The sequence below is a fragment of the Anopheles maculipalpis genome, chromosome 2RL (genome assembly GCF_943734695.1).
Source record: "Anopheles maculipalpis chromosome 2RL, idAnoMacuDA_375_x, whole genome shotgun sequence".
NCBI classification, from domain to species: Eukaryota; Metazoa; Arthropoda; class Insecta; order Diptera; family Culicidae; genus Anopheles; species Anopheles maculipalpis.
The window spans coordinates 21,591,401-21,608,481 of NC_064871.1; the positions used below are offsets into that span (position 1 = coordinate 21,591,401).

The 17,081-nt window shown below is 43.4% G+C and overlaps 3 protein-coding genes across 6 annotated transcripts in view; 2 read left to right on the plus strand and 1 right to left on the minus strand.

Annotated features, from left to right (window-relative positions):
- LOC126557282 (uncharacterized) overlaps nt 1-17,016 on the minus strand; it is a 202,755-nt gene extending 185,739 nt beyond the window's left edge. The window contains exons 1-9 of one of the 3 annotated variants that reach the window (XR_007607034.1): nt 16,904-17,010; nt 10,186-10,305; nt 9,807-10,045; nt 9,377-9,515; nt 9,036-9,185; nt 8,678-8,821; nt 8,268-8,495; nt 7,850-8,133; nt 5,505-6,292 (exon numbers count right to left, since the gene is read on the minus strand). Coding sequence is in view for 2 of the 3 variants with exons in the window: in XM_050212994.1 (XP_050068951.1) it covers nt 5,576-6,292; nt 7,850-8,133; nt 8,268-8,495; nt 8,678-8,821; nt 9,036-9,185; nt 9,377-9,515; nt 9,807-10,045; nt 10,186-10,305; nt 16,904-16,976 (2,094 nt within the window). In the remaining variant the exon portion in view is untranslated. Of the gene's footprint in view, nt 1-5,479; nt 6,293-7,849; nt 8,134-8,267; nt 8,496-8,677; nt 8,822-9,035; nt 9,186-9,376; nt 9,516-9,806; nt 10,046-10,185; nt 10,306-16,903 lie in introns of those variants that run through there. The other 2 variants (XM_050212994.1, XM_050212995.1) reach the window with 2 other exon arrangements.
- The window catches only part of LOC126558139 (60S ribosomal protein L3), a 438,353-nt gene that overhangs the window by 320,568 nt on the left and 100,704 nt on the right, over nt 1-17,081 (plus strand). The gene's annotated exons all lie outside the window — the stretch shown is intronic.
- Nucleotides 1-17,081, plus strand: part of LOC126565411 (UDP-glucose:glycoprotein glucosyltransferase) — a 391,865-nt gene that overhangs the window by 254,180 nt on the left and 120,604 nt on the right. The window lies entirely within an intron of this gene.

Below are 17,081 nucleotides of genomic sequence, written 5' to 3' on the forward strand. Positions count from 1 at the left end.
TTGTTTTGGGCAAATTTTTCGGGGGGCCACTTTGGTCGTTTTTGGTTTGGGAAACGAGAGCAAACGGAGCTTTGACCGTTTTTGGCTGGCGGCTACAAAGAAAAGCCATTTCCTGAGGAATTTATATTTTTAAGATAAGAGCGACAAAAAAATCCTGGCCACCCAAAGAATGTTTTTCGCATACTTTCTGCTTGTAGCGAGTTGTGCTGCCCCGATCCATAAACTACGACACAGACGCATGTTACTTTTTTTTTTTTGTTAGATGTACAGCGAATTGTAAGGCTTTTCTGTCGGCAACACTGGGATATGAGAAAGCTCGCAATGGATAACATCAGTGGTAGGAAATTGAATTCTATCCTATCATAATTGTATGCCATAACGGGCACCAAACAGGGATGAGTTTCAAAACACCCGGACTTACGTAGGGTCTTGCAAGGAATGCGACACGAGCGCATGTTACTTTCTTGTAGATATTTTTGACAGGACAGAACACCAACTTTTACTATTACATACTGCCATTACAAGTCCTATAAATTGTCCGACTACAATGTAAAGTTTACCAGCAGGTTACAGTTTTAAAATAAGCATAACTTCTGTTTGAAATTTAAAATGTTAATAGGAACCACATTTTACGTTATTGAATCGCAGGGTAAATGTATTTGCCATCGACAGAAGCTTGGAACAATCGTCAAACACTTATCTTAACTTCACTGCTTAATACACAAACAAACTGTTTTGCACATGCTACAATGCTTCAACTTCATAACTCCTCTCGAAATCTTTTCGAAGCGCAATTTAAAGTCATGGAACGCAATCACCCCAACCGGCACCGTTGTTCCATTCGTATTCATTTTTCCTATCCAAACACTTCAAGTCGTAAAGTTTCAACATGCGCCAACGTTTTTTGCCTCCATTTTTCGCGCACAAATTCCTGCAAACGTACCAATCACACCTGCACAACCATGACACCCAGGGTTGGCACCTTCGAGCAAGGAATAATCTGCTGCCAAACAAACTGTGCTAATAAATTAACACACTTCAGCATCACTGACGGAAAAGCAATTAAAATTAAGCTTTTTGCCTTGCGGGGTAGACGCGCCCTGAATGCTCGTGCTGCTTCTTCACGTTGGTTACGCCTTTTTGCTGGTGCGATAGACTGTTTGTGTGTTTGGGGGCAGACTGGAGATGAAGTTTCCTCAAATGTTCGTATGGTAACAAGTGAAACTTTAAGAGGTTGTGCGATGAAAGCAGCGTTCCCGAGCACAGCACATTACAGGTAGATATTGAGCCAAAATCAGCTGCAGTAAGGTGATTATCCGATTTGGGGAAGAAGTTAAGCTGTCTCGTTAGACGAACTTAATAAACAAGTGGCAGATGGAATGATTCTGCTTCATTGTGATTTTTACTTTGTGTTGGAAAAAATAGGAAATTAAAGATGCACGTGAAATTTATTATTTTTATCGTCATGAGAAATCGAAGTCTATTTACGAGTTTATGAGGACTTCCATTTTCCTAATTAATTTCTAGAACACTGCGCAATTCGTTAATCCAGCGCCATTAAAGTATAATGTCTCATCATTGTGCCATAATCCGTTTGCCATTCAGATGTTACACTCTGTACCGTACAAAAGAAGCGTAGTAGAATGCATTAGGTGGGTCATGCGTAACCTTTTTACTGAACAAAAAATCTCACTCCACACACACAAAACGAAACATGTTGGTTATTTTTGCATCGTGCTCCATCGGTGATAGAAGTTTCAGCTAATCCGATTATCGGTAGGTAATTAACTGAATCCAGTACCAGGTGTACATGTTTAGCTATTCACTGAGAGGCTCCAAAACTGTTTGCTGCCCACTGCAGGCAAGAATACTGCCGTTGAAACAGGCAGTCGTATGACCATCGGCTTATGAGACTAGCCGATGGCCGATTTTTGAAAGCAAAATTTCCTTCCCAAAAAAAACGCCGTACGGATGTAGACGATAAGCACGTTCGAGACCGGAACGGGAAAGCTACTGCACTGATTACGTTGAGGCGGATTTGTCTAATGACAGGAAATTACCTTCGCCTCCATCTGTTCTGTGTACCCTCTGCTAGAGGCTCTTATCGACAAGCCTCTTATCGACGCGCCTTGAATCAAGAAAATGGGTTCATTTTTCAACCGAAGCAACCTAATATGCAGTTCGGATGAGCTCACCATACAGAAGGCATACGTTATGATGCTTTAAAAATCGAAGCACAATACACAGCGCTCGGATTCGGGATAGAATTTTCACCATCTCCAAACCGATGGGGAAGCGTGCTATTTGAGCAGCTGATGGCGGAAGTTTGTCCGACTATCCGTTTACACTTGCGCTCCACTGTGGGTAGCCCACTTTACCGGCCGGACGATTTGATTTGCTGTAATGGAAGTGAAGAGGAATTAAACACACTCATAATGCTACCGTTGGGTCGCTCTCGGGTGTGCGAATGCCGAGCTCGAATGCTGGGTTTTCGTTCGCTCTAAATGGATCTTGTCTAAATAACTGGTGTAACGGGCGAGATGAAGTGAAATCCCCCAATCCCCACACATAGCAGACACAACGTGACTATCGTTTTTTTTTTGTTTTCTGCTGAAGGGCTTTCGCTGGTGCTGGTAGTCACATCCGGAACTAATCCTAGCGGGACATGTGTTTGTGGCTACAGTTCAGCTTTTTCGCACACAACCATTTTGCTTCACCCACCCCCTCGAGTGTATGTATACTTTCAGCGCTCAGCTAGCAGAAAGGGTGCGTGTGTGGGTGTGTTTGAAGTGTGGCCGGAGTGTTTGACGAAGGAATGAAGTTCCATTAGCATCAGTATTGTTTACTTTCTCCCGGCTCGGTGCGCTGGGAGTGACAGAATTTTGTGAGATTATTTTTATTTGATATTGTTTTTGTGAGGATGTGTGTGTGTGTGTGTGGGGTAAAAACAACGCAAAACCCATCTTTTTGTGCTTTTCCAATCGAACGTCAAAATTAATGGAAGGGATGGCATGATGCTAACAGGGTTTTTGTTTCAATCTACTGATTTTGGTTTATTCAAACTAAACCAAACTAAGAGAGCTTTTACTGCCAAAACTTTAATATTTGATGCTGTTTTCCTAGTACCAAAAATGATTCACTAGGCCGTTAAAAAATTGTTAAATTAACTTATTTGCTTTGCTTTCACACATTCTGAAATATAATGACACCTTGTCATAATTGTTGGAGCATAAAATTAGAAAATATGTCAACCATGGTAAGCACGTAATTGCCTTCATAGGGCGTACCAAAAGCAATAGAAAATCTGCGTGAAACTCGATTTTGAATCATTTCATAAGCATTACTTTTTACAATGAAAGTTAAAATACGTACAAGAATGAACATTTGAATCTTGTATCTGAAATAACTTCAACGAGAAAATTACATTTGGTACAAAATTTTTGAACAAGGTTCGTTACAACGTTCGTTGCCTGTCTTCTAATTACACGCATCTTATTCCAATATAAACCTCACGGGATTAAATGAACGGATTAAATGCGAAAAAGTTCTTTTAAGCGAGACAGAGAGTAAAACCCACACACACAGATGTAAAGAAAAAATCCCTCCCACAGCGCAGAGAGCAATTTAACCATGCGACGTTAGTAACAGGAGACATATTCCACACCACACAGGCCAAAACTACTACTACTGCTGCTGCTACTGCTGCTGCTCGTGTTGCAATACTAGTTGGTAACAGACTGCATCATGACTGTCATTTGGTTGTATGATGAACAAAAAACAAAAACACCAAACTCATCACCGCATGGTGCCACCACATCGCTGGCTTCTATGAACGGCAGATACGAGGGATAAATTGTAAGGAACTGTGTTGAAGCAGAGCAATGTGGGCTGCCAGAGTTCGTCTGAATTTTGCAATTCACGGTAAAGGATGAAATAGGCTGGCACCGTCAAAGAATGCGTTAGACAAACGCGCAATGTACTGGTGCCTTTCACGGGAATGTCATTGTTTACAGGCTTCCTAGTTTTATTTCGAATCTATGGCATGCTTAAAAAAAAAAAATTGAAAAAAAACTTGATGAAAACTTCAACTTTAGCTGCAAACGAACATGAATGCACGATAGTGGAAAACTGCTTCAAAATTGAATACTGTTTCATACGCTTAGTTTGATTAAGTCTAATTAATTATGTACCTTTGCACTTTTCATTGCCGTGCGTCACTTCCGACCCAGCACAAAGCTTACCAACACCAGGCGGCAAGAAAGTGTAGTGAAAAGAAAATGTAAAATTACATTACAACGTAATTGTATGCAACATAATTATTGTACCAGCGTGTTTTGTTGAGCACTCTTAATTAGGTCACTCGCTTAAAAGCACTTTGGCTTAATTAGCAATCACCAGGCTGCAACAAAACGTTGGAAAGTGAAGCATCAACTGAACTGGTAACGAATTCGAGGAACTGAAACACTAGCGTTAAACAAGCTCGAATGGAATTATGTGTATAAATTGTAAAATAAACATAATTTCTTTACATATATAGTACTTACTGGAACTTACTTGTCAATAGAATTTATTAAAAACTATGGGAATGAAATAAAAAAAATTAGTTGAACAGTGATTTAAATTGTATATTTACATTATCTGTGCACATGTTTCTTTACATTTACGAGTTCACCTCGGCGGCGATAGTAAAAAAAAAAAAAAAACAAACGGAAAAGGTTTTAGAAATCACAACCAAAACGCACGTACGAATCGGTATCTTTCACTAAAATGGTATTGCTTTACCACAGAATTAAAGAGCAAAACAATTAAATTAGTCAACACGAACTTTACAGACACGGTGTACGGTGCGTTGTTCTATATAATAGAACAAAGCGGATTATACTGCGATAATCGCGGTACGTCAGCCGGTTCCATTACGATCGAAGCGCTCTCGGTACGCTTTAGGTTCGCCTCAGCTGAGCATGTTTGTTTTTCTTGCTTTTCATTTGCTTCACAACACTTTTCACAATCACTAAAAACACAACATACCTAGGACAGGATCGTTTGCCATTTGTACAAGCCTCGGTAAAATTCACAATTTGTTACTATGTCGCTAGTGTTACGTTATTTCTTTTTTGTTTGTTTTCTCCTTTTGCACTCTCCTGTCTAGCGCTAGCAATTGCCTAGAACCAATGGGTTATGCCGCCGAACCAAGGCTCGATCCGGCGGCTTCGTTACGTTTCATTGCGACAAATCGCCGATAAAGTTGTTACGGGCGCACGGGTAAAGCTGTCAAGCTGGCGTTTGTTTGCAGAGGGAAGGTTTTCGGGGTATCTATAGGGAAGCGACGGCAATCCACGCTTCTCGGTAAGCCGTCTGTTTGCAAAAGTATCTACATTTGTGTAACGCGTGTGAAACGCAATCAGAAGAAGGGAGATGGCGAAATGGGAAGAAAAAGATGATGAAACTGAACCAGTAATGGATAGAGGGTGACTACACACACCCACCAAATGTTGAAGCCCCACACCAATAAGGTTTAAAACGCTGCACGATAAACTATCGCACAGGTCGATCTTGACAGCTTTACCCTACAGCTTTACATCAGCCCGATTCTCAAGCCCAGCCATAAAAAAGGATGCGACTGTGTGAGGGTAGTCGTCCCACCCGCGCCCCCCATTCCGCCACACTCTCCCGGGCGCGTCCCATCCGGGTACCCTTCCGGCTCGCTGCCAGACGCTTTTAATGATTGATTGCGATGATACGGGTGTGACGTTTTGCTCGTGGCAGCAGCAGCGGTCGGATTTTCCACTGCCAGCAATTTTCCACCGTAGATCGGTGGCGGCCCACCGGCCGACGACTGCCAACCGAGCACGGTACACTGGCCGCAGGAGGTGCTCACACCGTACGGTACGTGCTGTTGCTGCTGATGGTGGGGCTGCAGATGTTGCGAATAGTACGCAGGGCTGGGCGACTCCACCCGGCTCGTGGCGGCGTTGTTGGTGGTGGTGGTGCTGCCGCTACTGCTGCCCGGGATGTCGGTGGCGAGTGTGATGGTGAGATTGTCACCCGGTGGAAGTGGGGAGGCACCGGCATCCTTGGGCCGCCGGTTCGACAGCGTACCGGGCAGCGGGCCCGCCATTAGGTAGTTCGGCAGGATGAACATGGTGGTCGATATTTGTGACAGGCTTCCGCGCGGCTCAGCGAACTTGAACGCAGGGAGCATGGTGCTGCTCGGGAAGGTAACCGGGCCGGATGCGGCAACCGGTGGCACAAACGTTTGCGGCGGAGGTGGTGGCGGTGATAGCGGTGATTGCTGCAGTGACGAAAGAAGAAATAGGACAAAATAGAAGAGAAGTGCAAAAAAAAAAGTCACAGTGAGCACATGCGGAAAAGTAGAATTAGAGATAAGACTGGGGAGGTGGAGGAAAAAAGGTTTGGAAACCGATCGGCAATGAATAGGATTTCTTTTTCTGTGCTTCTGCAAACCGAACACGACACACTGTATGTACTGCACGCAAAGATACTGCAATGACGTCGAATCGAACGAGAATGGGCGCATAGACGGTAAAGCTTGCTCTCGTCGATTCAAGTAAGATTACCTACTGGGGGTGGGAAGCTTTCGCTACGCCTTGCCTTGGGTAGGCCCACGAATGTTCTGTGCTGTGTCCCAGGTGCAATTGAATTGTGTGTTCCGTCGGACTACACTATGATGTATGATCGGTGTGATAGACGCTCGGAAATGCGTAAGCTTGATTTATACTGGTAACAACTAACGCAAACCAACGATACGGGTGGCACTTGGAACGTTTGTTGAGCATTTCATGATAGATGGAATAAGTGTCCTTAAGGTGGTTAAATGATAGGTTTTCCATGGAAATAATAAAGGTTGAAAAAGGCTGCAAGGACCAAATGGCTGATAAGGCTGAAGTTATGTTGAAATGGTAGAAATTATGGACTAAATGTTAATCACAGCAGTGGGATTTATGTACAAGTTTGTTTACTTTAAGAATCGATGTTTCTAGGGACCTCAAAATGATATTGTTTATCATGGGATTTGTTTATTGCTCCCATAAATTCCCAGTTCACTTGTGAATGGAAACAGGAACGACATATCTTGTCGAAAACGTTTGGTTTTCTTGCAGCAACCAACTCTCTTTTTCATATTAAAGACAAATTTATTAATAATATAATGTAATAAATTTGCACGCCAAGGAGGAGGTAAGAGCTGCAAAGTTGTATGAATATTGTGCGATTCAGATTTCTTGTAAAATTATAACAGAGTTAGCAGATAAATAATCTTTTAGACTTGAAGGTGAAAAATTAACATCTTAACACTTTCATATTTGAAAATTTTTATAATTTTAGTTTAATGTAATTGCTTGCAAATAAAATTTAATTTAATATAAAGGATCATGTGACAATACGACGTAGAGCCGCTATACTCAAACATAAATAAATATAGGATCATGTGCTAATGTGTTTAAACGCTGATTTTCAAAACACGATCAATTCATAACTTAATTAATCTTCAAATTTCAATTATGCTTTGATAAATTTCAAAGCAGTTGCTGAAAATTTTTTACTCTGTGTTCACACTTAAATAAAAAAATTATGTTTCAAAAACACATCAATATGAACTGTAGACATTTTACTGTTTCTCGCTACTCTCAATTAAAGGTTGGCTGCTTAGAAATTCCACTTAAAGTGCACCACTAACTCACGTCATCAGGCTACTGACAGTGCTGACCTACCGCAAACATGACTATGCCACACAGATCCACTCCACTATTTAGGCAACAGTTTGAATTAGGTCTACCCAAAACCCCAACACATGCCTTCCCTCATTGGGCAAATATTTGCACAACCTTACCTCGGTCACCTTCTCCGTCATGGCGTTCGTGTCCGGCATACATTCGACCAGATCGAAGTCCTCGCTCGGTCCCCGGTAGCTAGATGGTGTCGAATGGCTGTCGCTTGACTCGGAAGCCTTGATGCACCGATTATTGCTCGACTGGAACAGCTTCATCTTGTATGCGAGCAGCGCCCCGAACGACACGCAGACAAAGCAGAAGAACAGTACCGCGACACCGACGATCAGCAGGTGTCCATCATCGAGCAGGGACGAATGGTCACCTCCACTGGAGCTGTCACCGGCTACAATGATCCCCGCCAGCCCAACGCCGGCAAAAGTGTTAATTTGTGACGGTAACGAGCGTCAGTCAGCAACACGCCATTGCCAACACGTTGGGCAGCGTACTCGGCCGACAAAGGCTCATCGTGGAACTTACCGTCTTTGTTGAATGTGACTATATTTTCCGCCTTGACCGCTGACTCGCCGCTGCCGGCGTACTTGTTGTGGTTGGTGCCGGTACCCTTGCCGATGGCCGAACCCTCGATCTGGTTCGGTGCCGGCGTCAGTTCCTCGTCGTACAGTTCGTTCGACTCGTACGGCCGCTCGTCCAGCTCGTCATCCTCGAGCGGTGTGATGTACCGTTCCCGGAACACATTTCTCGAAACTGAACACCACACGCGGCCAAATCGGTCGTTTGGCGTGAGTTTTGTTTGAGTTTCACAGTGTGTAAAGGGAGTGGCCGGTCGGCAAACGACAAAGTTTTGTCGGAAAACGGAGTGGAGAAAGAAGAGAACACCTCTGACTGAGGATCACATTTCAAACGCATTCACCCGGCGTGACACTTACCACAGGCGTAGATTACTTTCAGGTAGACCCTGATGTTCTCCGGACAAGGGTTGCCGAATGTGGAACTTTCTACCGCAACCGTGCACTTTCGGCGGCCTTGGCAGATTTCGGTTAGCGTGTGACTCGTGTGCTCCGACAGACATGCTAGCATATTTTCAAGAGAGCGATAAAGAGAGAGAGAGAGAGAAACGATGGGAAAAGCACAACAAAAAAGGGCAGTTAATATGGGGACCGCATCGTTTTAAAGCCTGCGAAATGTCAAAGGTGATTGATATACGGAGGTGCCCCAAAAGTCGATCGGTGACCCAGACCCGATACCAAAGTCCGTTCCGTCGAAAGTTTTGCTGCTACTACTTACTTTGTTCCTTTGAGGCGGCCGTCTGCGAACAGTGCGAACTTTCGTACGCCGTCCGGCCGTAGGTGGCACTGTAAATCGCTATGCGGGTGTACTGGCCACACGTCAACCGAACGATGTCCTTTTCGCACGAGATCAGGCTACGAAATTCGACTGCACAGGGGGAGAAAGAAAATGGCACAGAAATTGAATCCAAATGGCGCACTGCTTTATTTTTTCCGACCCGTGAAAGGCTCGACAATACTTCAAACGAATCGATAGCATTTCGCTCGGCGGGGTGGAAAAGCTGGGAAGGGAAAATGGTGGTGGGAATGCAGCTTCGGTACGCGTGGCCGATCACTTACATGGACGACATTTGTGATTAACCTCCACCATGCGATGAATGCCGGGACACGGGGCTGTGGCGAAGTTCTTCGGTGTGGCCTGTATCCGACAGCGTCGTTTCTTCTGACATGCTTCGACAACGGTTTGCAGGATCGAGTACTGCGTTGGTGAAAACGAAGGGAAAAAAGTAACGCATGAAGCAATCATGAAAACTGTCCACCCTTTGGCAAGTACTTTTTATACGATGCGATCGTTTTTTTTTTTTTTTGTTGCTGTTTCTGTTCGTCTTCACCAAAGTCCATCACCAGTAACACGATGTAAAAAGGTACTCGTGTATGCTTTCACCCGGTACAGATATCGAATGACTCCGAAACCGATGTTGGACCAATGAGTTGAGCGAAAGAAAGAAAAAAAAAACGATGCGGAACATGGGACGAATGCAATACATACCTGCAACACATAAAGGGGAGTGCATTTGTCTTTTGGACGCTCCACCGGCAAGGCAAGCGTATCGTTGGTGGCCAGCTCGGTGCTCAGTGTCGATGCCGTGGGTGTGTTTGTAGTAGCGTTAGCTTGGACACCGACTACCGAGAAATCAATCGTGCTGAGGGCGGGTGAGGTGGGCTCGGGCGGGTAATAGGAACTGTCCACTTCGCTATACGCGCATTGAACCGTTTCGTTGCTTTCTGCTTGAGGAGCGATTCCATTACAAATAAAAAAGAAAAAAAAGAAAGACGGAAAGACACACAAACATACATTGACAAAGTGATTAAAGTTGACCGTCATGAGAATGCACCTGGGTGTTACTGGATTGCAAGGAAAACCCTACCTTTGGCACCATATTGGACGAGTTCTACGGAGATGCTGGTACCGATGGGGCACGATAAACTCAGCAGCTCGTCATCGCAGCATATGGTACGAAACGCACGCAGAGTGCTGGAAAGCAGCCCTGTAACGGAATGGACAGCGAATGTATGCGAATACGTCATAAGATTGATGATAAGTTAAATGTACTTTATTTTCTGCAAAGAAACGAAGCTAATAATGAAAATAATGCTGGTATTGGCTAGTTTGTAAGGTGCACAAGGCCATTCCAACTTTCATTACCTTCCAAACATTTCAAATTTATGTTATACAGTGACGAATAACTAGAAATGTTAACGATTAAAACACGGCTGTAAGTGTTTTAATCGTTACCATTTGTGTCAAAATTCGTCATGTCAAAATTTGACGTCTGTATGTCAATTAGTTTGTGAGACAGAGCGTCTTTTGTCAAGCAACTTTTGGTTGCTTGACGAACGAAAAAAGAACAAAGAACAAAAAAGGGTTGTTCCACCAAGACAACGCACCGTGCCACAAGTCATTGAGAACGATGGCAAAAATTCATGAATTGGGCTTCGAATTGCTTCCCCACCCACCGTATTCTCCAGATCTGGCCCCCAGCGACTTTTTCTTGTTCTCAGACCTCAAAAGGATGCTCGCAGGGGAAAAAATTGGCTGCAATGAAGAGGTGGTCGCCGAAACTGAGGCCTATTTTGAGACAAAACCGAAGGAGTACTACCAAAATGGTATAAAAAAATTGGAAGGTCGTTATAATCGTTGTATCGCTCTTGAAGGGAACTATGTTGAATAATATAAACGAATTTTGACAAAAAAATGTGTTTTTCTTTGTTAGACCGGGGACTTATCAGCCAACCTGTTAGAACATAATAAAATAAGAATTAAAGCATAAAATATTTAAACAAAACAGCAAATTAAACTTGACATCTACAAATAGGTCTTTAAAACTGGAAAAACTATACATGAGAGAAACATTTAGAACAATGTTAAGTCAATTTTAAGGATTGTTCTGTGGTGAATTCGGCTTTTGAAGAAAATAAATTTAATGGATGAATAAGCATGCAAGCATTTTGACAAGATTATTTTCTTCGTTATTGGTTGGAAAGCTTATGCTCTTTTCAGCTAAATCGTGGGGGTGAGGGTAGCGTTGTAGGGGGTTTGAAAGAATGTCGTTAGTGTAAATCAAAACACATAATTCCTTTGCTAACAAAATCATTGTAAATCCGCCAACTAAGGCACTATTAAGGTAAATTGGTATTGAAAAATAGTTAGTAGTGGTTATTAAGGCAATTTCGTCAATAGGGTCTGTCAATTTTATAAACCTTTCTGTTTTACGTGTTCGTTAAGTTCAGGTGTCAAATAAAAGGTAATCTAGACCTTTAAAATAGCTCTCCTTTTCCATCAAACAAACAAAAATCCTGCTGGACTCACTTTTTGACCGATATAAAGAAATAACTGTGATTTTCGGTACGAATCATTAAACATCGGTAATTTAAGATTACTCGTCTATGAATCGGTAGGCTTATTGAAAATCGGTAGGAATATAGATAAATCGCTAGTTCTGGTCACACTGTATGTGAGGCCTTCGCGTCAGTCCGGTCAACTAGTCACTGGCACTGATGATCAACAAGAGTCATGTATTCTGATGAAAATAAAAACATGTGTCAATCACACATTGTAACGAAAACAAAAACTTTGACCGCCCCTTGAGCTTAAGCTATCATACACTGTGTGATTCACCCATTTACATAAATTATATTGATATAGTTTTCCATCACTCGAGGTTTTCCAAACGAGAACATAAAAGTGAAATATGTATGCTTAACACAAACCACTGGGAAAAAAAATGCTATTGCTATATTTCATACGATCCCAATTGATTCACCTTATTATTCACACCCGACCCAACCACGAGGGATCGTCCAACTTTGCATCGAACCTATTAGACGCTTGTTGTGCACAATGTCGATCAGCGTTGATTGGTCTACCAACTGTGGAACAATGGACAATTGAAAAACTTTTGCCCATTTCTGTGGAACAATGGTCGACACAACCGCCCAAATTGAACTCCTGTACACGGGTACGGCTCCCAATCTATCAAAAACCTGCCCTGCCAAACGACCTCCCCCCCCCCAGGGCTGGTAAATGGGGGGCGTCTATGAATTTTTCATCCTGCTTAAAATTATTTCTTTTCCAAGAGTGCGCATATTTTACTATCGTTTGGAGTATGCTTTTTCGATGCCCGACCGACCTGGATGCTTCGGCTGGAAGGACGCTTGCCTAGCTAAAGCTTCAGTCGGGCAATATATTATATTTATTTTACGCCGCCCCGTGCTTCGCTCCGGTCGCTAAACAGCTCTGCGGTTTTGGTTGCGCTCCTGGTAAGCAGTAACCAACTTTCTCGACTTCTCGTCTCAAAAAACTGCCTCCAGTCTGAGGGAAAAACTTTTCAAATATTTACACTTTTTTTTGCCCCTCATTCTGTGCTCTTGTTGTTTACTACCCACAACCAAGAGGACGTGGCATTTCCTCTGTTTGATCACCACGAAACGCTACGCTGGCAACGCAACGCAACGAAACCGATGCGAACAAGTTAGATGAATATATTATTATGCAATCAAGACCACTGGAAATGACATTAGGCCTGTGGCGTGCGCACTACAGGCGACGATGATCAAATGTTGCGAGAATGATTTATTACCGGAGCAGCAAGCAATTCGCTTACTGGTGTGAACGATTTAAAAGTTGAAGAAAAGTCATTCCATCTATCGGGTGATCGGCCTAGGGGTGGTACAGAAAGGGCAGAGGGAGAGAGAGAGAGAGAGAGAGAGAGAGGCACGCATCGGCTTGCTAATGAGAAAAATATGTTTTTCTGTTTTTAAACGCAAGCATTAACGTCACGGGTGGTGGTAATTGAATAATGACCTGCCGTTTGTGTTTTTCCGTGCCGTTCGGCAGGCTGGTTCTCAATCGGACGACCGTATCAGGAACATTCTATAACAACCTCGGGCGAATCGTACGTTCGATCTGCAGCCGGCACGGAACCGATGATTGGAAGGAGAAAATTCGCCAAATTGAGCGCTCCGCGGAGATTCAGTGTCGCATTCAATTACGGTCTTGTAAAATTAGGTCTACAGCGACAAGCCACATCCTGGCCCCGCAAGGCAACCGGGCGACCAATTTATTTCACCGCAAAAGCGTGCTCGACGCGCCGTTCTACGTAATACGATCACGGCTGGTTTGACTTATTTCGCTATTGCGGCCCGACTGCGAAACGTTGCCACGCTAACGATGTGATGTAGCGCCCGGCCAAGCACGGATACGCTCGCTGAGTAGCTACATTTTGATTGATATTTTGATACGATCCTTGTCAACACGATCCATCAGCGGGCAAACGAGATACCATCAACGGAACATTACCTATGCCGTATCATGTTTACGAGCCCATCGCCATCGCCATTGTCTCCCGGCGCTTGATGGGGGATGAGGGGGAGAAGGGGGAGTTCGAGTTGGGGGGGAAGGTCATCCATCTCAGGCAAGGACGCGGTTCACTTTATTGTACCGAAGTCGACTTGGCCGTAATGCGCGTTTGTGAGCCGGGCTCGGTTGTCAATGTGTGCAGATGCCATTCTTTTTCCTGTTAGGGCGAAGGACATGTTTTTTTTTTTGCCGAGCGATCGGGGGAAAAAATAAACATCTTCGGAGCTCAGCCCTTCGAACCCCTTTCCCACCACCCATAAAGCGTATCGAAGAAGGAAGGAAACAAACAAACCAAACTAAATACGACCGTGACACAAATGGCAACAGTAAATGTAGCGAATCCTCTGCACGCGTTCGTCTTCCGGCGCTGGGTTTGGGTTTCGTTTGAGGAATGCAGCAGCAGCAGCAGCAGCAGCAGTCGTTGAAAGCAACGTGAGTGCCATAAACATATCTTGCTTGTGGCTTTATTGCTGCCATGGAGAAAACCGAACCTTCGAACCTCACACACGCCGCTCCCAGACACCGATTGTTTGACCTGCTAATCGCTCCTTATCATCATCACTTTCGGCAAACAGAACGCGTTCCCTCTTCCACGTCCCCACTTTCCTTAGCAGCACGAAATTCTGACCTTGGAGGAACCACGCTCGTGCGGTGTAGCCCCGTTGGTTTCGTTTGTTTTATGCCGTTGGGCTGGCAGCGTGTCCTTGGGAGAGAAATATCGCCCCGTCGCCGGGTAAGTGTTCTGAAAAATGTTCTAACGAGCTTCAATACATCATCAATAATGCAATTGCGCCGGGCCAGTGTGACAGCATGGGAAGGATCGGTGCTTCCCGGAGCCGGAACAGCTTTTATACCACACACACTCACACACACTGTAGTACGTCTGTTTGCGGTGTAATATTCAATCTTTCAAACATTTTCTCGTCTCCATTTGCTTCAATGCCTCCTTTCATCCCTCCTTATGACGCTCTTACTCGCTCTCCCCGGGCGTAATAATTCGTATGATGAAACAGTGTTCGCATTCGCCCTATCCGATTGCAAAAAGAAAGAGCAGAAAAGTATCAAACCACTCCATCATGCTTCACTGAACGGGTAGATGAATGTGAGAGAGGATACGATGAGGCCCCCAGAATGGGTGGTTCCACGGGGTGAGGAAATCGAGAATGAGAATAGCCGAAACGAGCTGGGGCTTTGGTAAACGATATCCTATCTTTCATTTCCGATACCATTCGGATTCCGCTCCTGTCGCTCGATATCATGATTAACGAGTCTGCCCGTACACGCACCGTTGTTACCGCTGTAATGCTCCGGGGCCCTATATTTCAATATGGGTTGCCAGTGATCAATCGCAGGCACAGCTGGCTGGTAACGGTGGCGACGGCGGTAACGTCTGTGGCCACCCAGGCTGTGTGGGTGGAAACATATTGAGCCAGTTTTGTTTTTAAATCCCCTTCAGTGCGCACAATTGACTTACTGACAGGTTGGATAAATTAAATGTTAGAAAATGTATTGGGACGATGGGGTTTCTGTGATGCTCGTTTTGCGATGGGGCTTTGCGATACACGAGTTGTCAAGTGAGTTTGACGAATCGATTGGCTAGTTATAGTGGTGAGTAGGAATCACAACAAATCTATAACGTTCGAGGAGGTTTTCCACAACGTTATTTTATAAACAATGCTATTGCACACTGAACGAATTTGCATCATTTCGTGCTAATTTAAAAAAAGGGCAAACTGGAGACATTATTTTTGTTTGCAGATATTTTTTACCGTACGATTTGATTTGATGAATTCATTTCATAGCTTTGGAAATCGTCCGAAGGAAATCGGACGACCCAGAGTATCTGTCAACGAATGTATCAACCAACCATCGTTGTGCTCAAGAGAGATTCAAAATCAGTCTACATTCGTTTTAAAGGTTAGTAAATATTATGTTTTTATAAATAATTTCTGTGAGCAATGCAACCAACCCTTCCTCCACAAATAACACACAAGGTTCTAGCAGTTGTTGTTCCTTTTTTTTATAACATAAAAGGGTTTAAGCCGTTGGTGGCATTTTTATCCGTACGAAGGACAATGGAAAGGATTATTGGGTCAGATATTTATGAGGTTTCAAGATATCTCACACCTTTTTACCTCGGGTGTGGCATACTACATAAAGCAGTAAAGCATAATCCTGCGGGTAAGGGTTTCTTTCTGCATTTGATTTATGCCATGGACATTGAAATGGCCGAGAATCTCACCTAACTTGTTGTACGTATCGTACGCTTGACGTATGTCGTAGCTTCAGACAGTTTATTTGGTAGTGTATGATCGAACAAACCATAGCGTTATTGGTTTATACGGAGGCCATTTGGCTGATATTGATTGTTGATAATTCATTTAGCTTATCATTTAGATTTTCATTGTGATTAGGCCCAAAAGAGTCACCAAATAGTCTAGGCCCAGTCTATGAAAGATTGGTTGGCTAGAGCAAATGTTAGTATTCGTTTCTAGCCAATCATGTGATGAAATTATGAGCAAATGACTATTCTCAGCTCATAAAATCGTCTTTCATTCGCAGATATAAGAAAAGTAAATTTTCTGCATTCGTTCAAAAAATGGTGGGCCGCTATAAGTACGTTACGTTTATGAAATATTTTGAGGTTGATTAGTTAGTTTTAGATTTATTAATTTTTTTTCAATAGCCTACTAAAATGCATAATGAGTAAAAGCGTTAGTGACTCTCTTTCTTCTTACTCCTGGCTTAAGGTCCTGCTAGGTCATGTCACCCATCGAATGCCTTGCTTGATATGCTGATAACCACGTAGTTAGATCCCCTATTGACACAATTGCCTTAATAACCACTGCTTTGGGAGTTTTTTTCAAAACAAATTTGCTTCAGTGGTGCCTTAGATGGCGGATTTATAAAGATTTTGTCAATGGGGTTGGTAGTCCTCACTTCGAGGGAAAAGTCCGATCGCTGTCGCCTCTACTACCGGCTCGGCCACATCAAAACATATTGATACTCCTAAATTTGACACAATAATCATAACATATAAGAATATATGCTTGACAATACGGCAACGTGCCATCGTACTTAATAATAAATAAATAAAGTAACATAACCACATAAAACGAACGCTGGTGTTCATCAAAATAACAAAAAAATTATGCAATTAAAAAAACGATTTTAATGCAAAACAGTTGCAGCATTCTAGTATTAATTAATTGTCAAATAGATCCTACCCAAATCATCTCCAGCGGCTCGTTGAACAATCACTATAAATCCAATGATAATGTGCAGCATTTTGCTATTCATCACTGTATGCTCCTATTATTCCGATCACTGACATGCTCTCGCCAACCCACTGACTGACACGCTACACCTCACACACCGTGCGTCTGTCGGGCACGGCACATAAAA